Source organism: Chinchilla lanigera, unplaced genomic scaffold (assembly GCF_000276665.1).
Source record: "Chinchilla lanigera isolate Chin_1 unplaced genomic scaffold, ChiLan1.0 scaffold00115, whole genome shotgun sequence".
Taxonomy (NCBI): Eukaryota; Metazoa; Chordata; class Mammalia; order Rodentia; family Chinchillidae; genus Chinchilla; species Chinchilla lanigera.
This window is the reverse complement of record NW_004955516.1, coordinates 3,717,425-3,742,551: the sequence shown is the minus strand read 5'-3', so window position 1 is coordinate 3,742,551 and position 25,127 is coordinate 3,717,425. Positions and strand designations below refer to the sequence as shown.

At 46.3% G+C, this 25,127-nt stretch overlaps 1 protein-coding gene across 1 annotated transcript in view; it reads right to left on the bottom strand.

Annotated features, from left to right (window-relative positions):
- Positions 1-22,054: 22,054 nt before the first annotated feature.
- Positions 22,055-25,127, bottom strand: part of LOC102010296 — a 10,789-nt gene continuing 7,716 nt past the window's right edge. The window contains exon 4 of the mRNA XM_005409002.2: positions 22,055-22,669. Coding sequence (XP_005409059.1) covers positions 22,586-22,669 — 84 coding nt within the window. The 3' untranslated portion in view covers positions 22,055-22,585. The remainder of the gene's footprint in view (positions 22,670-25,127) is intronic.

Sequence of the window (25,127 nt, the reverse complement as noted above, 5' to 3'; positions counted from 1 at the left end):
CCCCGGCATCAGCACCACAACAAAGAAAAGTGTGTGTTGATGGGGAAGGGGCTCAAAACGTTTGATAGTGAAGCCTTAGAAAAGTAGACAGGTCAATAAAACTGCAGTTCCTCACCGATCACCGCATACATTGCATCTGGGACTTTGGATGAGTGAAATACATTGCAAAGAACAAATACTGACTGCACTCCTCCCTCCACAAAAAGACAGCCAAAAGCTCATTTTAAAATTTGGTGTAGGCCAAGCATGGTGGCGTACGCCTGTAATCCCAGCACTTGGGAGGCTGAGGCAGGAGGATCATTGCAAGCTCAAGGCCAGCCTGGGCTACACAGTGAGCTCAAGGCCAGCCTGAACTGCATAGTGAGACCCTGTCTCAAGACCAAAATAAATAAATAAAATAAAATTTGGTGTGTTTCATGTAAATACTGCCTTGTTTCTCTGGTGTGAGAAACCGAAAGTGTAAAGAAGAACCAAAATGAGGGGCTGGGGATTTAGCTCAGCGGCACAGCGCCTGCCTGGCAAGCGCAAGGTCGTGAGTTCAATTCCTGGTACCAGGAAAAAAAAAAAAAAAAAAAGAACCAGAATATATAACAGGTATTGTGAAATAGGAAGAAAATGTCCAAATGAGGAGGGGAACAAAGAAGTGGGGAGGGGGAAAGGAAAGAAGGGAAAAGTAAGAAAACGAGAAAAGAAGGACAACATGGAAACAAAGCTTTTGTAAATGGGGAGGGGAAGAGGGTTTAAGGGAGGGGAGGGGTGGGAAAAAAAAAGAAACAAGTTACCTCATGTACAGGCACAAATTCTCTACAATGAGTGTGATCGTCATACATACCTAAAATGTTCCGATAAAATCTGATTGGAGAAAAAAAATTTGAAGTGTTTGTTTCCAGGGCTAGGGCCAGGCGTGAAACCCAGGGCCTTGCTCATGCTAGGCCAGTGCTTTACCACTGAGCTATATACCCACGCTCCAAACTTTAGCACTTTTAAGGGATCTTTAAGGTGGCTCTAGGGCTGGGGATTTAGCTCAACGGCACAGCGCTTGCCCGGCAAGCTCAAGGTCGTGAGTTCGATCCCCGGGGCGGGGGTGGGGTGGGGTGGGGTGGGGGTGTAAAGGAAATGTGCAGATTATTTGGGGCTGGGGATTTAGCTCAGCGTCACAGTACCCTGCCTGGCAAGCACAAGGTCATGAGTTTGATTCCCGGTACTGGAAAAAATACCAAAAAAAAAAAAAAAAGGTGGCTCTTTACTTTGCTGTTAATCATTCTGCTTTGGGTGTTATTCTCAAATTTGCAGGTAGGCTGCAAAATTCAAATTGGTTGAATTATCCAAGGCTGAGCTCCTTAGTGAGACAGGCTAACGATAATCACATTCATAGGAGGCTCACTTACAAACTAGCTCATGAGCTTATTCATTTACTCTTACTTGACCAAACGTCTCCCAGAGCACCGGTCTCACCTTCCATCTGTACCCCTTCCCAGTAAAGAAAAGCTAAATTAAGACCAAATGATTGGTTGACAAACACCGGATTCAAGAAGGGGGAATTACACAGTTTAAATAAAGGTTATTGATTTGGGGCACCGCGGCAAGCTCACAGCTAATGAAAATATTTGCCTGGCTTATTTTATACTCAGTCGGTGCATCACAGCCGGCTTCTTCCTTGATGGTCCGTAGGGACCCTGACAAACTATCCTCATCACCGCCTCATTAAGAGTTCACTTCCAGTGTTGGCCTGGCTCTTAGGGGTGTCCCTGATCACTGACTGATCTTGGTTTCCCGCTGTACTGTTGAAGATGGCTCTTTCAATAAAAAGTGTTGGGCCAGGGAAATTGCTCAGCAGTGCAGCGCCTTCCCAGCCAGCGTGTGGCCCTAGGTTCGATTCCCGGTACCAAAAAACGAAAGCATTAGAAAGTTAAAGCTCAAACTAGTTTGAGCAAAGAATGGAAGTTATTTGCTCAACTTTGAACCAAATTGTTAGGGTTTAAACTGGAAGTGTCCCCCAGAGACTCATGTATGGGGGGCTTGATTCCCCAAGGCAGCAATGTTCAGAGGTGGGGCTTTCAGTCTGATTAGGTCATAGCGTCCTGACCACATCTGTTGACTAACCTGGTTAACCTGTTGGTGAGTTCATAGCAGAACTGCTCATAGGTGGGGTCTATAGGAGGAAGCAGGTTACTGGGGTGTGCCTTTGAAGGCTGTATCTTACGTCGGACTCCTTCCATCTTTCTCTGCTTCCCAGCTGCTGGGAGGTGAACAGTTTTGCACGACCACGACCTTAGCCACGATGTCTCTGCTTTGCCACGGGCTTGGAAGCAAGGGAGCCAAGTGAGCAGACACGGAACCATCTGAAGCTGCGAGCTAACATGTACCATTCCTCCTTCACCGTGTATATTTCAGATACTTTGTCTCAGCAACACGAAGCTGACTAGTATATAAAAACAGTAGCCAAAGGGCTAAAAAGGGCTGATTGTACAGTCCTGGATTGCTCAGCCTCCTGCAGGATTAGTGTCACTCGCAAAAAATCATAAGGAGTGAGGAAGGACAATTTCTCCAGTGAAGACTGATTGCGTGCTGGGCAGGTAAATAACGGCAGTACTGCATCGGCAAGCAGAAACACCAAAACGACACACAGGATTTGGAGGCAGATTTATTTAGGTTGATGGGCACTGATCGGGATCACTCCCAGAATATCAGGCCCCGATCTCTGGTGGTCTGGCTCTTATATAGAATAAGCAAGCCGGGCGTGGTGGCGCACACCTGTAATCCCAGCACTCAGGAGGCTGAGGCAGGAGGATCGTGCGAGTTCGAGACCAGCCTGGGCTATAAAGTGAGCTCAAGGCCAGCCTGAACTGCATAGTGAGACCCTGTCTCAGAAAGAAAAAAAAAAAAGGATAAGCAAGCAGGGAGTACAGAGGCAGAATGGCTTGTTAACTTAATATTTTATTTTATTTTATTTTTTGTCTTTTTGAGACAGGGTCTCACTATGCAGTTCAGGCTGGCCTTGAGTTCACTTTGTAGCCCAGGCTCATCTCCAACTCGCAAGGATCCTCCTGCCTCAGCCTCCCGAGTGCCAGGATTACAGGCATGCGCCACCACGCCCGACTAAAACCTCAAATTTCAAATGTTGATAGGTTCATGATTGGTGCCTGGTGAAGATATTATAGTTAGAAGAGCAGAAGGAGTTCTAACAGTCAAGGAGTCTGGGCCATGACAAGGGCCGCAACACCCAGCTCATATGAGAACTGTGTTAGTCCAGTTGCGATTGCCAATAACGCAGTAGAACAGATGGGAGGGTCATGAAGAAAAGAAGTTTATTTCGGTGTGTGGTTGTGGAGGTCCAAGGTCAAGAGCCAGCCTGTGCTGATGGCCTTCTTTTTTTTTTTTTTTTTGGTTTTTCTCCAGTACCGGGAACCGAACTCATGACCTTGCGCTTGCCAGGCAGGCGCTTTGCTGCTGAGCTAAATCCCCAGCCCCTGCTGATGGCCTTCTTGCAGGTAGAGTCCTGACATTGTGTAGGGCATCGTGTGGCAAGGGACAGAGAGCTTGTGTGTGTGTGATGTGTGTCTGTCCTCTGCTCTCTTTCCTTTTTTAAAAAAAAGTTTAAAAATTATTTTATTAATACGTGTTGATTTTGGTTTTCGTTTTGGTTTTGGGTTTTTTGAGAAAGGGCCTTGCTATGTAGTTCAGGCTGGCCTTGAACTCACTATGTAGCTCAGGCTGGTCTCCAGCTTGCACCAATCTTCCTGCCTCAGCCTCCCAAGTGCTGGGAGCCACCACACCCGGCATATTATTAGTGCGTGCTTGCAGTACGTACTGATTAGATTCATTGTAGAGAATTGGTACATGTTTTCTCTCTCTTCTTATAAAGCCACCAGAATTCAGTCATGGAGGGCTCTTTCCTGATGACCTATCTAACCCTAATCACCTCCCAAGGGCCGCACCTCCAAACACCACAGTCAGGTTAAGTTTCCATGCTCTTAGTATGTCAACGTAGGGCAAAAAGCGCACTGTGGGGATTAACTTTCAACACAGGAACCCTTGAGGGGACACATTCAAACCTTATGAAAACTTCAGCAGAGTGGTGCCCTCACTGTTTGGGGCTAGGATTTTGAGGTAAAAGACAAGGAAACTTGGTGCCAATCTAGGCTTTGCCAATTACTAGAAATGCAGCCTTCAGCCAAGTTCCTGAAAGGTAATAATAATCACTATTTCTTGAGCTCTGACTCTGTACCAAGCTCTTTATATACATAATTTTTTTTTTCTGGTTTTTGTGAGACAGGGTCTCACTATGCAGTTCAGGCTGGCCTCAAACTCACAGCAGTCCTCCTGCCTCAGCCTCCTGAGCGCTGGGATTAGAAGTGTGTGCCACCACGCCTGGCTACATACATAGTCTTTAAGCTTTATAAGAACCTTGGAGGGTATATATTATGAAATTCCTCAGTCATCACGTGCTGTCAGTGGTAAAATACATGATGAATTTAGTATTAGCTGAATAGAATGAAAATACTTTATAAGACACAATAAAAAAAAAAGACAAGCATTATAAGACATGTCTCAATATCAAATGTTAAAATAAGTGAAAATAAAAGACTCCTTAGGACCCACAAAAATGGAGTACTGTCCCATTGTACCTGTGACAGTGGTGGCGAACCTATGATGCGTGCTACAGCATGCTGTTATCATCGAAAGCTCTAAGAGGGTCAACATCACTGTCCTACGAGAACACTGACGCTCCGGGCGTGGTGGTGCATGCCTGTAATCCCAGCACTCGGGAGGCTGAGACAGGAGGATCACTGCAAGTTTGAGACCAGCCTGGGCTACACAGTGAGTTCAAGGCCACCCTGAACTGCACAGTGAGACCCTGTCTCAAAAAGACCAAAAAAAAAGGACAACCCTGAAGCTTAGGGAGGTTATGCCACTGAGCCATCCAAAGTGACCCGGCTGTTTCTGGAACTGAATCTAGATCTATTTGATTACCACTTCATCACACTGTCCCTCCAGTGTCACTGTGCCTTGGTGTCCTCATGTATAGAACAGGAATGGGCTGGGGATGTAGCTCAGCGGCACAGCGCCTGCCTGGCAAGTGTGAGGCCCCGAGTTCAATTCCCAGTGCCAAAAAAACCCAACAACAACAAAAAATAAAACAAGAACAATAATAAATACCTCCCAAGACTCTCATGAGAACCAGAGGGTGTTCATGAGCACACAGGTGCTGAGAGACAGCTGGTACTTAGTATGGTCTGGCTCTCAGTGTCTCCTAAGGCTCGGTGTTGAGGACTTGGTCACCAGCCTGTGGTGCTGTTGGGAGTGACACAATCTTTAGTCGTTGGAACCCAGCTGAGAGAACTTAGGTCTCCGGCGGCGTGTCCTTAAAGGGGGTATCAGGACGCCTGGTCAATTCCTCTCTTTGTGTCCTGCTTGTCATGAAGTGCGGTGAACATCTCCTCTCCACCACGGGCTCCCAGCCACCATGAGCTGCTTCTCCCCAGGCCCAAAAGCAATGAGGTCAAGAGACTGAGCACTAAAATTTCTGAAACCACGAACTATGAACTCCTTCGAGTTGTTTATCTCAGTGCTTATTATTCTTTTAATATTATAACAATTATGGAAAGGTACCAAGGGAGTAGAGGAGGATTGAAGGGGGCCTAGGGTTTGGCAAAAGAGGAACCAGGCAGAGTTTTAAATTAAAATGAGTTCTGCCTTCAGCAGGAACTTAGAAAATCCTTCTGGAAGCTGGGTGTGGTGGTACAAGCTTGTCATCGCAGCAATCTAGGAGGCTGAGGCAGGAGGATGGGAAGTTCAGGACCAACCTGGGCAATTAGCAAGGCCTTGTTGGAGGATTGCTGTGAGCTCATGGCCAACCTGAACTACATAGTGAGATCCTGTCTCAAAAAAACCCAAAAGAACAAAAGAACAAAATAAAAATTTTAAAAGGCTGGGGATGTAGCTCATTGTGAAGGCCTCATGCTGGAAGAATAAATTCTTCTGGAGAAGAGGTCGGCCCTACAAGATGGAAAATCCATATTAAAAAATTCAAGCTTAGGCTGGGGATATAGCTCAGTGGCACAAGCACCTGCCTGGCAAGCTCAAGGTCCTGAGTTCGATTCCTGGTCCCCCCCCACCGCCCCAAAAAATTCAAGCTTAAACAGGCTGAGCTGTAGGTGTCAGGTAAGACATTAGCACTGCTTGAGTAGCCACGAACTTCCTTTGCTCAGACTCACACAAAGTGAATAATGAATTTTTCCAACTTTACTTGATAAGAATCAATATCATGTTTAAACCTAACTAAATATGAAGTAAAAAAAAGAGGAGACCTCTTAAGTATTAACCTTGATAGAGCCGGGTATGGTGGTGCACGCCTGTAATCCCAGCACTCGGGAGGCTGAGGCAGGAGGATCCTTGTGACTTCGAGGCCAGCCTGGGTTCCAAAGTGAGTTCAAGACCAGCTGAACTGTCTCAAAATGACAAAAAAAAAAAAAAAAGAAGAAGAAGAAGTTGATAGAAATGAGAAGACCTGACTGGGCACAGTGGCATGTGCTTATAGTTCTAGCTATTTGGGAGACAGAAGCAGGAGGATCCCTTCAGCCCAGGAGTTTGAGACCAGCCTGGGCAACACAGTGAGACCTCACATAAAAAAAACAAAAAGAAAAGAAAAAAGTACAAATCTGTGCAGAAACCCTAACCCCATGAAGGTGGTGTTTAGGGGTGAGGCCCGTGAGAACAATTAGATCACGAAGGTGAGACCCTCATAACTGGGACTAGCACTGTTGTGAAAGATGCTCCAGAAACTTCCCCTGCCCATTTTGCCATGTGAGGACGCAGAAGACGACAGCCATCTATAAACCAGGACGCAGCCGCCACCAGACACAGACTCTGCCTGCACCTTGATCTTGGACATCGTACTTTCAGAACTCTGAGAAAAATACACTTTTGTTGTTTCTAAGCCACCCCGTGTTACAGTAGCTCCAACTAAGATAGCCAGCTGGCATTTTGTGCTTAGGTCATTCATCCTTTCATAGTTATCTGTCAGTGTCGGGAGAGTGACAGTGTGTGAGTGGTTTTCGTGAATATTTCCTCTCCTTCTGAAATTACGGAGGCCCTACCCATGGGAACCGAGGCTCCTGACACAAACAGTACAACAATAATGCCGGGGCTGGGGATTTAGCTCAGTGGCACAGCGCAAGGTCATGAGTTCGATTCCTGGTACCGGAAAAAAACCAAAAAAAAAACCAAACGACCAACAAAAACAACAATGCCTTCAGGTAAATAGACACATTCGGTCTGGGAGAAGAACTTCCCAAAGAGCCCAAAGAGGACCACCTTGTGAAGTGCACGAAAGGTGTGCGTCTGCCTTTCAGAAGAGCTGCGGATGCTGGAAGGCTGGAGCGCGGGCCGAATATAACAGTTACCTTCCCACGGAGTTGGAGGAAGCGCTGTATGATCGGCACGAGTAGTGTAACCTTTGGACCGCTCTGGAACGCAAGATCCTCTCCAAGTAGGCAAACCCTTGATGGTGCTGATTCGGTATTGTGTTTGCCTGTAATAATAAAAAAGGACCGGGGAGCTTTCTGGTGGCGGGCTGCCAAGTCACTCATCTAAAGATTTGGTATGTGTGTGCTTACTTTGAATTACGTAAGTTATTCCTGTTTAATTATTTATATTGACTTGAACGAAGCAAACAGTACCTGTGTGAACAGTGAGATCTATTAAGCGATACTTTCAGAGATTGCTTCAGAAACCGCCCATTTAAAAGAAAACAGTGATTTGTCTAATCTCAATCACAGCCAGTGTGCATGGGGCAGATCACAGAACCGGAGATGAAATAAATGGTACCTGCTGGGTCCTTTGAGAGATACATAAATTATGAGGGAGGAAATTCTCAGTAAGTACGGTGCAAGACACATTTCCTTGCGCTGTCTCTTCTCGGTCCCCCCCTCCCGCGCATTCTCCTCCTCTTGCAGACCAAGAGGCTCTGGATTCACCCAGCCTCCATTCCAGGAGGAATGCGTGTGCAACGCCACACGCACTACGGCAGCTATTATGCCAGCTTGCAACCTAAAGGGTGAAAACAAGCGCGCTGAGTGGAGGTCCCTGAATCGATTCCCTGGCCCGGGAAGGGGTCACACAGCTCCACGGCAAGGCCGACACCCTCAGCATGGACACAGTGGGCGCCTCGCTCCACTGCTCTTCTCTGAGCCAAGGCAGCCATTCCCCGGCTGCCGGGAATGGTGGCTGGTGAGAGCTCACAGCTGCCTGATTCTCCAGAGAGTTGCTCTTGGTCAGGTGGAGCCATCTGGAAGGGGACCCCAACACCCCTGGGCAGGCCAAAACCCGTCATTGACTGCCCTTAATCTCATCACTAAGCTGCTTCTCAATAAAATCCAGACTCAGCATTCTGGCTCTCAAAACTCTCGGTAGGTAGGACCCAAAATAGTTCTCTCTCTCTCAATTCATCATATTCCTCACTGTAGCCATAGCAGACAACTTGTCATTATATATATATTCTTTTTTTTTTTTTTTTTTGCCTTTAAGACAGGGTCTCACTGTGTAGTTCAGACTGGCCTTGAGCTCACTTTGTAGCCCAGGCTGGCCTCGAACTTGCAGTGATCCTCCTGCCTCAGCCTCCCAAGCGGTGGGATTATAGGCATGCACCATCACACTGGGCCATGGCTATTCTTACCAGAAGAATGATGCAGGTGTGATTTCATAGGTAGGTCAGAAAAGCTCGTGTGACTTCTGCCTGAGGCCACCATGCCAGAGGAGCCACATGTCTGCGCTCCAGTCCTCAGCCCGGCCGAGCTCCCACTGACACTAGGACACACGGGCTGGGGGGGGGGGGGGGGAGGAACACACCCCAAACAGTGCCAGCCACACGACTGCGCATGCGTCTTTCAGGTGACTACAGCCTCAGAAATACCCTCTTGTTATGAGCTGAAAGACCATAAGCAACAACTGTGTAGCTCAGGCTTCCTAAATTCCTAAGCATAAACTTGGGATCAAACTAAAGTGACTGCTTAATGCCACGAAATGTGGTGGTGAATCGTTACACAAGCACTGTAACTATGCTAGCGCTACAGTCTTCCGGTGCCCTAACTAAATGCCAACTCCCACAGAAAGCCGCACTAGTAGGAGTTAATGTCTACCTTCTCTAAACACTCTTAGCAATTACCCTCTCAAATATGTCACTTACTACAATCGGCCCGATATTACAGTCATGCGTGCGCTTGACTTCCCCTGTAATCCATACATCTTGAGGAGAGGAACCACGCAGTACTGATGCTTCTTAATCTTGGTGCCTGGCACCAAGCAGATACTTAATAAATGTTTGCCATCCCGAACTACACTGAAAAGATAGGGACTATCTGACTCTCCACCCACAGGAGGGAGTTGCATATCTCTGTGCCTAATGGAACTGCAGCCTTTTGCTGCATTCCAGACCCAGATAAAAGCGGAAGTGTCAATAAAAGAGTAAAAAGCCCTCATTTAATACGCGCGACAGGGAGTCCAGCCGCAGCAGAGCGCTTTCCTGGCACGTATAAGACCCGGAGTTTCATCCTCAGCACCAGAGGAAGTGGGGGTGGCGGGGAGAGAACAATGCCATTTTTTTGTTTTTGTTTTTTTCTGTACTACTGGGGGTGGAACCCAGGGCTTTTGTACTAAGCTACATCTCCAGCCCTTTTTATTTTTCATTTTGAGACACGGTCTCGCTCCCTAAGTTCCCTAGGTTGAGCTCAAACTTGTGATCTTCCTGCCTCAGTCTCCCAGAGTGCTGGGATTACAGGTGTGTGTCATCGTGCCTGGCAAAAGAGGACATCTTCAAATGGATTGGCCTGCCAGCTGTTTTTCTCACAATACAGACCTCAAAGTGTTGCCATGGCGGCTTGAACTGTATAATGCTCCCTGGGGACACGACATGAAGGAGGACCCCAAAAGTGGCACATGGAAGCAAAATGCGGACATTACCGGAGGACACACAGCTCCAGGCCTCAACGTTTCTGCTGTTGTGATCTGCAGGGTGCCATTCACATAGAACACAGTGTAATGGTGTCCTTCGGAGTCGCGCAACACCGCACCTGCACCCTAATGAAAGCTACGTGCGCTGCAGGTGCCCTTCCCCAATCTGCCTTCCCCGCTGCAGAAGAGGAAAACAAACCAGGAGCACACCTCACCCGCAGGCTGCATTTGCAAGGTCTCTCAAGTGTGAGCTCCGAGAGGTTCTTTGTTCTGGAAAAAGAGGATAAATAATTTGTGCAACGATTATTTTACGAGACGCGAAGAGATGCTCTCTAACTATTGTCTAGCATGAAAGACTCCACATAGTCCTAGTTTTCCTGTTTTTCCAAAACAGAGAAAACTCTTCCAACATAAACCTTTCTTAAACAAATATTCTAATTTTCTCTCTCTCCCTTTGTTTTTTGTCTTTTCGAGACAGGGTCTCACTATGCAGTTCAGGCTGGCCTTGAACTCATTTTGTAGCCCAAGTTCCTGCCTCAGCCTCCCAAGTGCTGGGATTACAGACATGCCCAAGCCAGAAGGCCTGGCTTAATTTTCTCTTTTCAAAAATATTCTCCTTTGAGGGAAAGGAAGGAAGCGAGAAGAAAAATAAAATGAGAAAAGAAGGAAAAAAAGGAAACAAATCATTTGTAAATGGGGAGGGGAGGAGGGATTGAAGGGCGGGTAGGGGAATGGGGAAAGAAACAGTTATATCATGTGCAGGTACAGATTCCCTGTGATGAATGTGATCATTATGTATATCTAAAATGTACCAATAAGGCGCCTGCCTGGCAAGCGCAAGGTCGTGAGTTCGGTTCCCAGTACCAAAAAAAAAAAAAAAATGTACCAAGAAGATCTGATTGGAGAAAAAGTGAAAAAATATTCCCTTTGTCCAGGAAAAACTTGCTCATTGCCGTGTCCGTTACACAACATCAGTGTCTAACAGCAGGCCGAAAGTGGGGAATATAATTTAATGAAAGAAGATAATTTTTTTGTTTTTTTTTTTTTGAGACAGGGTCTCACTCTGCAGTTCAGGCTGGCCTTGAGCTCACTTTGTAGCGCAGGCTGGTCTTGAACTCCCAATAATCCTCCTGCCTCAGCCTCCCGTGTGCTGGGATTACAGGAGTGCACCACCACGCCTGGGTCTAAAAGCCAAGAAAGAAGATAATTTGAAACTTCCCCCCAAAATGATTTTAAGCATAATGAGGGCTTTGGAAAAAATACAGTTCTTGGCTTTGTTCTTTTTTTTATTTTTGGCTTTGTTCTTAATGTTTGAATTTTGTATTATGTGTAGTGATTCCTCTGGGTGACTCAAAATACAAAGCCACTGCAAAATTATAAAACAGGACTACATTCAAACAGACCCAGAGGCAATGTGCTCACAGTGTGGAATCTTCTGGCACTGAGGGCCTAGAAAGAGCCTGCTTAAGTTCTTCCTTGTCTTTTCTGCTCTAGTATTTTTTGTTTTTGAGACAGGGTCTTGCTATGCAGTTTAGGCTGGCCTTCAACTCACTGTGTAGTCCATGTTAGCCTCAAACTTGTAGCAATCTTCCTGCCTCAGCCTCCTGAGTGCTAGGATTACACGCATGTGTCACTGCCACCACCCCTGGCTGTTAATACTCTTTACAGAACTCTTAGCAGGGACCAAACACATTGAGTCCTCATGATAACTTTGCAAGATAGCTATTATTATTACTGTTCTATTGAAAATGAAGCCAAAACTAGACGAGAAAAGGCGACAAGGCTGGAAGGCGGCCGAGCTGGGGTTGGAACCGCAGTCTGCCTAATCCCACAGCCCACAGTGCGCTGCCTCCCAGCTATACAAACTATCGGCCTTGATGCACTAGACCCACTTGGTCAAGCTGAGAGACAGAGACAAAAAGAGAGAGACAGAGAGAGACAGAGACTAGCAGTGCTATGCCCTACATGACACCAGCTCTTTCCCCTTTCTCTCTGGGCCTCCCCACCACCTACTTTTCAACATCCCCTCGCACCAACAGCAGGTGGAGGGCCATGTGGTCAGTAGTCACAAGACTCTTGGAAACACAATTTATTTAATCAGGTATGACTTCCTGTTCCTCTGGAAACTCAAGTTTTTGTAGGCAGGGGACAGACAGAGTCTCGTTACGTAGTTCAGGCTGGCCGTGAACTATGTAGCCTAGGCTGGCCTTGTACTCACGGTGATCCTCCTGCCTCAGCCTCCCAAGTGCTGGGATCATAGGCACGTTCCAGCATGCTCAACTTGGCCTCGACTTCCTGGAGATCAACTTTTGCAAAAGTACAGATACACCACGCCAAATGTACCATTGCCGAAATCAGATACAGCACGGACTCATTGTTTCACTGATCTTTGATGAGCAACTGTGGAAGTAAGCTTTTCCCCGGCACTTTCTTACATCGCTAAGATGAGACTTCGGTGGCACAGCCTCTCTGGAGGGCAGTCGTGAGCGGTGTCCACCATGTCTGCGGAAGTTGCAGGCGCACATAGCGTTTGTCTTGGACTAGGCTCACCGGAAACAGGCTGAGACAGGAGCCCTGCGCGGATGACTCACAGAGGGAATGTTCTGGGGAGAAGCACGCAGGGGTGAAGGTAGTAGGATGGCAGGGGAAGGGGCGAGGGCAAGTGTGGTTCTCAGGTCTGGGCTCCTCCTGACCCCACACGGAGCTCTTGAATGAAAACTGCAGCGCAGAGCTTGTCCCGTCGTTTGTTTTTTGACACAGGGTCTCACTATGTATCCAAGCTTGCCTATGCAGCCTAGGTTGGCCTTGAACTCCTGGGGATCCTCCTGCCTCAGTCTCCCAAGTGGTGGGATTACAGGCCTGCACCACCACGCCCAGCGTGTAGTCATGCATCTGTCAGTCACTGGCCAAGAGCTGCCCCGAGAAGGATGTGTCACTGGCCTTGCAGCCACTGTTGGCAGCAATAGTTCTTTAGCAAAGAAAGCAAGTGTGAGCTTTTAGCAGAACATCTGTGGCAGCTAAGGGATGGGTAGGCTAGCAATGATTTATTGCCATAAATCAAACCTGGGATGACCTGGAATGACCTGGAATGCACATACACTCTTTTTGTCACATTCACCTAGTATTCCATTGTATGAGTGTACTGCAATGCCATTTATCTGGCCCCTTTTTTGTATGTGTAGTACTGGGGGCTGAACCCAGGGCCTTTGCACTGAGTTACATCCTCTTTTCTTATTTTAAGAGAGTCTCCCTAAGTCACTAAGTTGCCCAGGCTGAACTTGAACTTGCGATTCTCCTGCCTCAGCCTCCTAGAATGCTAGAATTACAGGTGTGACAGGGTACTTGTGTGTGTGTTACTGAGAATTGAATACAACGCCCTTGGAGTGACCTACATCCCCAACCCTTTTTATTTTTTATTTTGAGGCAGGGTCTCACTAAGTTGCTGAGGCTGCCCTTGGACTTGAGGTCCTCCTGAGTAGGTAGGGTACGAGCCTGTGCTGCCACACGCAGTATAGCTGGGCTTCCTCCGAGCTACCTGGCTTTCCTCACAGCATGTGTCTGTCCACAAGAGAACCAGCTGGAAGCTGCAAAATCTTCTACGGATGAGCCTCCAAAGTCACACAGACACCTCTACTGACTCTATTGGTGGAGTGACTATAGGGCCCACCTGGAAACGGGGTCAGAGAATTTGCAGATACATTTTTCTTTATTTTTTTATTTTTTTGTCTTTCTGAGACGGTCTCGCTATGCAGTTCAGGCTGGCCTTGAGCTCACTTTGTAGCCCAGGCTGGTCTCAAACTCGCAGCGATCCCCCTGCCTCAGCCTCCCGAGTGCTGGGATTACAAGCATGCGCCACCACGCCCGGCTTGAAGGTACATTTTTAAACTGTCGCAACTCATTATTGCAGTGATTGTACAGATGGGCGCCCCCCCCCCAACATATATGACTGAAACCAATTCTTTGTTGCTGGAAAGAGGAAGTGATAGTATTCTATAGTTGAACCCCTGTACCTGCAGTTTAGGAAGCTGCCGATTTGACCAACCGCAGACCTTGCTGCTGACATGTACTGTGCAGTTAAGTCTATGACGGTTGTGTTTGTACTGAACAGGTACTGCGCTTTTTGTCATTACTCTCCAAACAGTACAGTATAACCACAAGCATCTGCATAGCATTTACATTGCATCTGGTATTATAAGTAATTCAGAGATGAGCTATAGTATGTAAGAGTATTTTATAGATTCCATGCAATATTTCACCATTTCATATGAGACTTGCACATGCTCAGATGTTGGCGTCTGTGGGAGGTTTTGGAACATATCCCCCGAAGATACCATAGCAGGACTGTATATGCACGTCAGCCTCAAATACAGTACAAGGCTTCCTTAAGTAACGCACAGTGTTATTTAATCAAAGGCAAAGCTGGTTTCAGTATGAACTTGCTCTGGACAATGAATCATAGCTATTTGTCATAAGAGTCACAGCCATGTGTTAACTGCGTGTCTCACTGACTTATTTTTGAAAATTGACGAATATAACTGATGTCAAGATTAATTATGGTGCAGAAGAAGGAAAGAACTATCAAGTGTTCTGTATCAGTCTATTTGACAATCATAACCATTTGCAGCTATAAAGACACTGCAGGATTTCTGATTAATTTTGCTGTGTTTATGAGCATAGAACTGTACATCCTTTTTGAAGGTAGAGTTTGAGGGGATGAAATGATACTCTGTGGTTTGCTTTAAACCCATTAAGGGCTGGGTGTGGTGGTACACACCTGTAATCCCAGCAGTCAGGAGGCTGAGGCAGGAGGATCGCTATGAGTTCGAGACCAGCCTGGGCTACACTACATCGTGAGTTCAAGGCCAGCCCGAGCTACGTAGTGAGACCCTGTCTCAACAAACAAACAAATCCATTAAGATTTAGTATGGGAATTTTGAGTCCTCTGCTTAGACCATCAATATTATTTCAGTCTTTCAGTGGTATTTGCCTACAGAAATATGGTTGAACATCTAGATAAAAGAAAATGCTGATTTCTTTACCATCTGACCAAAAGAAGAAAATAGCAAAAGGAATTTGTTTCCTTGAGACAATGTATCAAAAATGAGAAGCCCCTCTTAAGTATCTTGTGGTAAAATTTCCCATCAGCAAGTCTGAGGATTATGTAACCACTACAAGTAGCTTCTCCCCAGTCCAGTAAAATGACATTAGCAGCCAAAGCTCAGAGGATGAGTAATGCATAATTAACACATCTTGCAAATCACGTGATTGAGACAACCAGTCTTTCCAAGCCCTTAATTTACAAGACAGATTTTATATACTCAGTGAAGAGAGGAGTGCAAAACAGGCTGAGGAAGAGGTCCAAAAAAGGCTGGGACCCTTTTTTCAGTGGTGGGAAGGCACGGGTCCTTGTCCCTGGGTTGTGGGACACACAACACTTGGTTAGGGAGACAGAGGAAGCAAGCTGGGAGTACTGATTTTATTCACGGCCCAGCACTAAGCAGGTAAGCTGAGGAGGGAAAGGACATGCTCAATGGCAGGTCATAGCACAAAATTTGGGGGATAGAACCCGTGGGGGGTGGCTGAGGACTGGCAAGAGGACTGGTCCGTCCAGGAGGCCAAAGTTATGAGAAGATGAACGATGCTAACACCTTGCCGATGGCCTTCCCCGTCTCAGCCACTGTGCCAGGGGCTCATGGCGCTTTGCCAAGGGTGGCTCAGCCCCATAGCCTCTCAGTTTCACTTTGCTATTTAGGAAGCTACAGGAGAACTATCCTGGACCACATTAAAGAGTCAGCACTTTAGCGAGGCGTGATGCGATGGTACACGCCAATAATCCTAGTGTTTGGGAGGCTGAGGCAGGAGGATCAAAAGTTCAAGGCCAGCCTGGGCTACATAGTGAGTTCAAGGCCATCTTGAACTATATAGTGAGACCCTGTCTCAAAAAAAAAGAAAAGAAAAGAAATGATGTTCCGTATGCTACCCACAACTTCTTTTTTTTTTTTTTTTTTTTTTGGTTTTTCTCCGGTACCGGGAACCGAACTCACGACCTTGCGCTTGCCAGGCAGGCGCTTTTGCCGCTGAGCTAAATCCCCAGCCCCCCACAACTTCTTATATATGCTTTCCAAGACAGTTGATGCATGTACAAGGATACATGTACATGATTATATGGAAATGTGTTCTTTCTGAAAAGCACAAATAAGAAGCTGGACATGGTGGCGCTTATCTGTAATCCTAGCACTTGGGAGGCTGAGGCAGGAGGATCACTGGGAGTTCGAGGCCAGCCTGGGCTACATAGCAAGACCTTGTCTCAGAAAACCGAAACCAAAACCAAAACGCAAAACAAATGATAACACACTATAAGCAAATGGTAATTTGTACAACAGGAATACAGTATACAGTATATATTAAAAAGCAAGCCATCTCCCATTTTCCTTCTTGAACACCACCCCTGCTGGCAACTTCTTTCTTTAAAAATTTATTAGTACATGTGTATAGTCCGTGTGCTGACATTTCCTGTGGGGAGTTGGCGCATGAACACAATACATCTGAATTCCTTCTCGTCCCTTTTCCCTTCCCTCTCGCCCCTCCTGTCCCCCGTCTCTTGATCCCTTTCCTTTTTTGTTTTTTTTTTTGTTTTGTTTTTTTGGTACCAGGAATCGAACTTAGGACCTCAGGCTTGCCAGGCACTCACTTATGCCACTGAGCTATATCCCCAGCCCTCCTTTTTCTTTTCGTGTACATGTTTGCAGTGATACAAGGTCATGCAAATATATAAATATCCTTTTTAAATCAGATTTTATCGGAACGTTAGGTATATATAATGACCACGTTCACCGTAGAGAATTTGTACCTGTACATGACGTAACTAGTTTTTTTTTTTTTTTTTTTTTTTTTTTTTTCCCATTCCTCTCCCCTCCCTTCAACCCCTCCTCCCTTCCCCATTTACAAAAGCTTTGTTTCCATGCTTTTGTTTTATTTTGAGACAGGGTCTGGCTATGTCACACAGGTTGGTCTTGGGCTCACTTTGTAGCCCAGGCCGGTCTCAAACTCGCTACAATGCCCCCGCCTCAGCCTCCCGAGTGCTGGGATTATAGGCATGCGCCACTGCACCCAACTATGTCCTTTTCAAAGAGACAAATGACTGAGTGTAGGGATGCGTCCCTGTAATTTCCAGCACTTGGGAGGCTGAGAGGACAGCAAATTTGAGGCTAGCCTGGCCAACTCAGTGAGTTCAAGGCTGGCCTGGACTAAATAGAAAACCCCTGTCTCAAAAAAAAGAAAAAAAAAGATTCAGCATATTTTAAAACTGGGAGGAGCCTCAGAGATCATTTGGTTTCGCCATTTTTACCTTGGGGGAAAGCCTCCACACTTACTACGAGACAATTTGCTCATCTTCAAAGATCCTTAGATCTACGTTAGTTATCAACTTCTCAGTTACCGCCCCCTTCCAAGGGCTCCTTTGCGAATTCCACCTTCTCATTGTTCTTCGTGAGCTCTGGACTCTCGGGCTGAGAACCTCCGCGCTTCACGGGGAAAGCGTCAGTGCGCGTTTCTCCAGCCGGCCCGCTGCAGCTTTCAGACCTCAGCTCTGGCGGGCCGCCGCCTTCAGGTGAGCCCTGAAGCCTCCTCCTCAAGCACACACGCTTTTTTGTCGTTTGTTTCTTTGTCTGAAATGCTGGCCGTGGAACCAGGGCCTTGCACTTGCTAAGCAAGGGCTCTGCCACTCAGCTGCAGCCCTAAGGCCCGCAAGTTCTTTGATTCCTACCAAGAGCTGTATGGTGACTCCCTCTTCCTGGCCACAGCCCATTTTCCTATGATGCCAGCACTCGGGAGGCCAGTGAAAGCCAAAATTGCTGCTCCAAAACAGGGGTTCCGGGAGTGGCAACTCCCAGAGAATGCGTGCGATAGTTGGCTGGCATGGTAATCACAGCACACTGTGCCAAGTGATGCCCAAGAGACACAGATTCACTCTATGTCTTCTGATACAAGGATCAAAACCCAGGAGCACCAATTTAAAAAAGTATAGAAGGGAAGCCAGGCGTGGTGGTGCGTCCCTGTAATCCTAGCACTCGGGAGGCTGAGGCAGGGGGATTGCCACAAGTTTGATGCCAGCCTGGGCTACATAGTGAGTTCAGGGCCAGTCTGAACTACAAAGCAAGATCTTGTGTGTGTGTTGTTTTTTTTTTAAATAAAGTATACAAGGGAGTTGGGTATGGTAGTGCACACCTGTAATCTCAGCACTCGGGAAGCTGAGGCAGGAGGATCGCCATGAGTTCAAGGCCAGCCTGGGCTACATAGTTCAAGGTCAGCCAGAACTACATAGCGAGACCTTGTCTCAAAAACCAAAAAAGTATATAGGGGAAGTATTATAAGGATAGTGAGGTGTCTCTGGACACCTCTGGAGTCTAAGGAAGAACTACATAATCAAACTTCAGGAAGAGCAGGGCACAGCTAGGGAACCACAAATTCCTCTCACCTTCATCTCTATGCTTTATTTCCCTCTCTATTTCTGTTTTGCTCCTTTCATGGCAGCAAGATTTTCTGTTTACCACAAGAAATGGAAACAAAGATTCTAGATTAGTCTGCTCAGAAGAAGCAGGTAGAGAGTGGATGGTGGCCATTCTCCTGCCCCAAACCTTGAAGAGGGCCAAGTTCTCAAAAATGCAGATGCAGTCTGTGCACACTGAGGCCGGAGCCTCCGTCTAGAAAGAGGACATGGCTGGCACCTGTGCGGAAGGAAGTCCGAGCCGGGGAAGAACCACGTTCTGAGGTGCTAGCAGCTCAGTGTGAAGTACTGGCTTTGCTTCTCCCAGATGATGGCTCTTCGAATACATGTGGAGTAGCAAACACAAGAAATGGATGTGTGCTACAGTTTACATCTAGAATGTCTCCAAAGCCCACGTGTCATCAGCTTGGTTGCCAGCCTGTGACGAGCTGGAGGAGCCTTTAGGAAGTGGGGTCTAATGGGAACAAGTTAGGTCATGGGCCTGTGCCCTGGAAGGGATTTGGGGTGGGACCTTGGCACTCTCTCTCTCTCTCTCTCTCTCTTTGCTTTCTGACTACCACGAGGTAGGCAGCTTCTTTGCCACATTTTCCTGCCATGACATACTGTAGGACCACAGTCCCAAAGCAACAGGGCTGTTACCATGGACTGAAACCTCTGAAACTGTGAGCTAAAATAAACCTTTTCTCTTCATAACTCCATTATCTCAATCAAGTATTTTGTCACATTGATGGGAGGCTGACTATCACCATTTTTTTTTCAGTACTGGGAATTGAATACAGGGCCTCATGTATGCTAGGCTAGCACTCTACCACTGAGCAGACTTCTTGAAAAATGCTAAGAAAGTGGATACAAGTGTTCTCCCTACAAAATTGATAACTATCTGAGGTATAGTTTTATATCTATATATCTATATCTATATATATAGTTATATATATGTATATAGAGATATATATACATATATAAGTTGCTGGATTTAGTCATTCCATGATACACTTATGCTTCAAACTGTCATGTCATGTAGGAGATAGATATATATGTATACTTTGGCAGTACTAGGAATTGGACCCTGGGCCTTTGCACTGAGCTACATCCCCAGCTCCCACTCCCTTTTTTATTTTATTTTATTTATTTAAAAAAATTTCTTTTTGTACCAGGAATCGAACTCGGGACCTCATGCTTGCCAGGCAGGAGCCTCCGTCTAGAAAGAGGACATGGCTGGCACCTGTGTGGAAGGAAGTCCGAGCCCGGGAAGAACCACGTTCTGAGGTGCCTGAGCACCTCACCTTCTGTGAGCCCTGAGCTATATTCCTGGCCCCCAATCCCTTTTTTAAAAATTTGAGATTCAGGGGCTGGGGATTTAGCTCAGTGGCAAAAGCGCCTGCCTGGCAAGTGCAAGGTTGTGAGTTCGGTTCCCGGTACCGGAGAAAAACCAAAAAAAAAAAAAAAAAAAAAAAAAAAATTTGAGATTCAGGTTTTCTGATGTTGCTAAATTGCTCAAGCTGGGCTTGAATTTGTAATCTTTTTGCCTCAGCCTCCCCAAGTGCTGGGATTACAGGTGTGTGGCCACCACATCTAGCTAAATTCCTATTATTTTTATATGATAATTTAAAAATTAAAAAATAATTTTAAAAAGAAAAAAAAATCATCAAAGAAGGAGAGAGTGAAAGAAGGTGATGAGAAGACAAAGAAGAAAGCAGAGGACGCCGGGCGTGGTGGCGCACACCTGTAATCCCAGCACTTGGGAGGCTGAGGCAGGAGGATCGTTGTGAGTTCGAGACCAGCCTGGGCTACAAAGTGAGCTCAAGGCCAGCCTGAACTGAATAGCGAGACCCTGTCTCAAAAAGACAAAAAAAAGAAAGCACAGGAGTTTCAGCCAGGAAAAGGGCCAGACCACAACGCGGGTTTTCCAAAGCTGCTTGACTGCGCGGTGCTACTAAGGAGAATAAGAAATGTCCCCCAGGCGCTGAATGATAAAGAGATGTTTGTGAAATTTCACAGAAAGAGAGACCCAGCAAAAACAAAGGCTCGGTGCACACGCCTGTGGGACTTGGGGAGCACCTCCCCACCCTTCGCTCTCAGCCTTCTGCTCTGCTTCTGACGAGTTTGTTTCCGGCAGCCACTGCCGTGGTCTTTCTGACAGATTGGGACCTGAGGCAGCTGCTGGACCCTTCTGTGACAGGAATGATGAAAGAGATTCTCTTGGGGTGGAATTGGCAGATGGCTTTAGAGAAGGAACTGAACTGGTTCTTTCTGAGACGCTCTGGGCTTCGCAGCTAAGTCATCGGACAGCTGGTGGAGGGACAGATCTCAGGATGGAGAGACTTCTGGTTGGCCTATGGAAGCATGTGTGTTTCCGAGTTCCCACACTGTGGCAGAGCACTTTGTACATTTTAAATCTGCCAAACACCTTGTCATTTAGGTCAGGGAACCTCCTGGGCTCCCCTAGGCCAAAGGCTCCTCCTAGCCACGAATGGGTCCTTGGAGTGGCTGCGGTATTCGGCCCAGCCTCAGACTGTGTTCAACAGGACGAAAACCTGGACTGCAGCCCAACTGGGGAGACCTAGCCTCGTCCCTCTGAGAATATACTAAGAACATCTAATGCACACTCATGGTGGGGTACAATCTCCCCGCTGAACATGAAAATGACGCTGTTTTAGAGACAAGATCGGAGATGCATCCATTGCCAGGGAATTGTGATAGGGTTTTTAAAGGCCCTTATTTTGGGCTCAGTTTTCAGCATTCCCGGCAAATGCACTGGATAGAATGGGGCTGTTCATGGCCTGTCAGATTATAGGAAGACATAATTCCAGTGCATTTATGGTGGAGCAGAATAAATGACTCGTATCCATTTTCAGGGTTCGAAGCACTTTTCTAAGACCTTTGTAAAAAGACATAGTTTTTGAGATAGAGCCAATTTTATTTATTTGAACTTTTTTTTATAGTTACGTTCTGTAAATCTGTGACATCCTGGCTTGAAGATCATCTGGGTCTCAAAAACCAGATTTCCAACCCAGCCAGAGTTCTAGTTTTATTTTTCTGGAGTTCGTACAAGTGGACCCCAGAGCTCCAAAGTCCTGGTTGGTCAAACCTTCTTCTTTTACTTCTTTTTCAATTTGTTTGTTTGTTGGAGCCGGGCGTGGTGGCTTTGAGCAACACCGTAGTCACAGACCTGTATGGAGTCCTGGGGTCCTCCTGGAGTTAATTTAAGGTAACACATGATGGTCTTGAGGCCTGGATCAAGGGTGGACTAGAATAGATATTCTAGAATTTTCCACATCACCAAGGTGCTCACTAAGTGCTTCACAAGGGTCTTTTGAGTTGTGCCTATGACATTTCTACAAGGTATGTCGGAACTCTCCGTTCTAGCTAAATTAATTACAATATGTTAAGTGTAAACAGTATCTGGGTGGATTTTATAGTTATATAATTTATGCAAAATCTAGAATGTGGTAGACTCTATAGAACAAATGACTCATTTTCTTCTACAAATAAATTGTAAGCAAAAAATAAAAAGAGGGCGAATCTGCCTATAAACTACAAGAACCTTAGCATATATATCAGCCAAGTACAATATGTGAAGCTTTGTGAGGACACTGATTTGCTGAAATCAACTATTTTTTAATGAGATAATGGGACAATTACAACATATTGGCTATTTGATGAAAATAAAGAATCGTTTTAGTTTTTTTGGATGTGACAACAGCCATGGTTGTGGAGGAAGAGGAAGGGAAAGATGGAGGGAGGGAACGAGGGAGGAAAGGAGGAAGGGAGGAGGGAGAAGGGAAGGAGGGAAGGAGGGAAGGAGGGAAGGGAATTTGACTGGCCTTTGGCCCATTCCGGGGAGATAACTGAATCCTGGAATCTCCTAAGCGACAGGACTGTCTTTGTTATTCACAGTGGGCCCCTCGGGCCCATCTGATAGTGGAAGCTAACAGATGGCTCGGGTGGCTTGAAGGACGACAGGGATTTGACACCAGGCAGGTTCTTTGTAGCTGTCTTTGAAGATGGAGGGGCCACACAGAAGGAATGCAGATGCCGGAGGGGCTGAGAGCAGCCTCGGAGGAACAGCTGGCAAGGAGGCGGGACTTCAGTCCTCCAGCTGTCGGAGCAGTCTCCCAGCATCGCGGTCTAGATGGACACGGCCCACAACTTGATCTCAACCTTGCGAGCGCCTTCTCCGGGAATTTCGGTCTGCTGTCCGCCATGTGCGACCTATGGCAAAGTGAGCTGCTAAATTTGTGCTGTCTAAAGATGTGAAGTTTGTGCTAATTTGTTACTTAATAATAAAGAACCGGTGCACAGAAACAAAAATAAATCCCAGTTGTGAAGAATAAAGCTTTACCGAGTTCTGAACTAGATTAAGAAAATTATACTCATGACCATGGTGCAGGGAAGGATTTCCAAAATATAAAAGGAGAAAATCAATAAATTCAACGATACTAAAATCCTATACTGATGGATTATAAAATGTACCAAAACACAAACTGAAAGAAAAATTCAGGAACTAGGAGATGCTATTTGCAATTCATAAAACTTACAAAGAATTGTTCTGTTTTGGTTTTTATTTATTTTTGGTTTTTTGTCTTTTTTTTTTTCTCCGGTACCGGGAATCAAACTCACAGCTTTGTGCTTGCGAGGCAGGCGCTTTGCCGCTGAGCTAAATCCCCAGCCCCGGTTTTTTGTCTCTTTGAGACAGGGTCTCACTATGCAGTTCAGGCTGGCCTTGAGCTCACTTTCTAGCCTGGGCTGGCCTTGAACTCCCAAGGATACTCCTGCCTCAGCCTCCCAAGTGCTGGGATTACAGGCGTGCGCCACCACTTATGGCTGGTTTGGTTTTGGCGACAGAGCTTTACTGCGCAGTTCAGGCTGGACTTGAACACACTATGTAGCCCAGGCTGGCCTCACACTCATGGCCATCCTCCTGCCTCAGCCTCCTGAGTGCTGGGATTCCAGATGCGTGCCACCACACCTGGCTATAAAGATTTTTTTTTTTTTGGTACTGGGGATCAAACTCAAGACCTTGCGTTTGCGAGGCAGGCACTTGTGCTGCTGAGCTATACCCCCAGCACCTTGAATGTTTTTAAGAAAGTTCCTGTAAATCAACAGGGGAAAGCAAGCCGAACAATATGCATTGGTAACTCACAGAAGAGGAAGCTTGGAAAGTCAACAAATCTGGAAAAAGATGTCCACGATGACCATTTGCCAGAGAAATACAGAGGAAAATAGGAAAGAACTGCAACTTTACTCTCACCAGACAGACAAAACCAGAGTTACACAATCCAGTTTCTGCAACGATATGGATTAACAGAAATGCCGTGTCCTGCTAATGGGAGTGTGAACAAGTACGGGCACTTGGAAGAGCAATGTGATAAGATCTAGTAAAACTGAAGGTGCCAGGTGCGGTAGCGCACGCCCCTAAACCCACCTACTTGGGAGGCTGAGGCAGGAGTGCCATAGGCAGCTAAATTAGATAAAAATAGTATAGGCAGTCAGACAGAGCTGGGCCCTCAAAGGAGCCAGGGCGGAAGACAGGATACCTTGCAGCTATGGGGGAGACACAGACACATGCGGGGAGGGCCAGACCTCAAGACAAAAGGTACAACAGGTACACCCACATACTTCCCCTAAGGATAAACAACAGTGGTGGATCTTCTAAGTAGGTATCTTAGGGATCACCTTGGGAAAGCCAGGAAGAGCCGCTGACCCACCCCCTCCAGGAAAAGCCCCTGTTCTGTTTCATGCCCGCTTGCTATGTGACTTACTTCCCCATTTGATCCTGATTTTTTTTTTTTTTTTTTTGGTCTTTTTGAGACAGGGTCTCGCTATGCAGTTCAGGCTGGCCTTGAGCTCACTTTGTAGCCCAGGCTGGTCCTGAACTCACGATTCTCCTGCCTCAGCCTCCTGATTGATCCTGATTTAATCAATTTTACCCCAGCAACTATGCTCATAATCTTATTGGTTGACCATAGTTTTGTCCCACCTCATGCCCACCTTGTGATTTCTCATTTCCCCCCACCTTGGACCCCCCTCACCTTGTGGTTTTCCTCTATGAAAATCCCTAGAAAAGGCAGGGTCCTTGGCACCCACTCGGGACCCCTTCTGTCCCTCTCTTGGACAGAAGCTTTCTTTCCCCCATAAATATATTTTGCTCTTTACCTCTGTTCCTAGAATTCATTCTTTGATTTTAGAGAACACCAACTCGTATGGGACATCTAGCAGGCTGGGAGTTTCTTTTCCCTGTATCAGGAGGACCACAGGTTGAAGGCAACTTAGCAAGAGTCTGTCTCAAACTAAAAGAAATAAGAGCTGGGGGTGTGGTCAGTGGTAGATTGCTTGCCTCCCATGCCCAAAGCCCTAGGTTCTATTCCTAGAACAGAAAAAAAAAATGTGTACACCTTTTGATCCAGCAATTCTACTAATGGCAATATATTCTAGGACAAAAATAGTAAACATATTTGCAAATTATCATTGCAATATTATTTCTATTTTTTGTTTTTGTTTTTCTTCTGGTACCGGGAATCTGACTAATAACCTTGCGCTTGCCAGGCAGGCACTTTGCCACTGAGCTAAATCCCCAGCCCCGCAATATTATTTCTAAATTGAAAAATTGTGAGCAGCTTACACGTACATTGACAGAAGAAGTTTTCTTTTTTTTTTTTTTTTTTTTTTT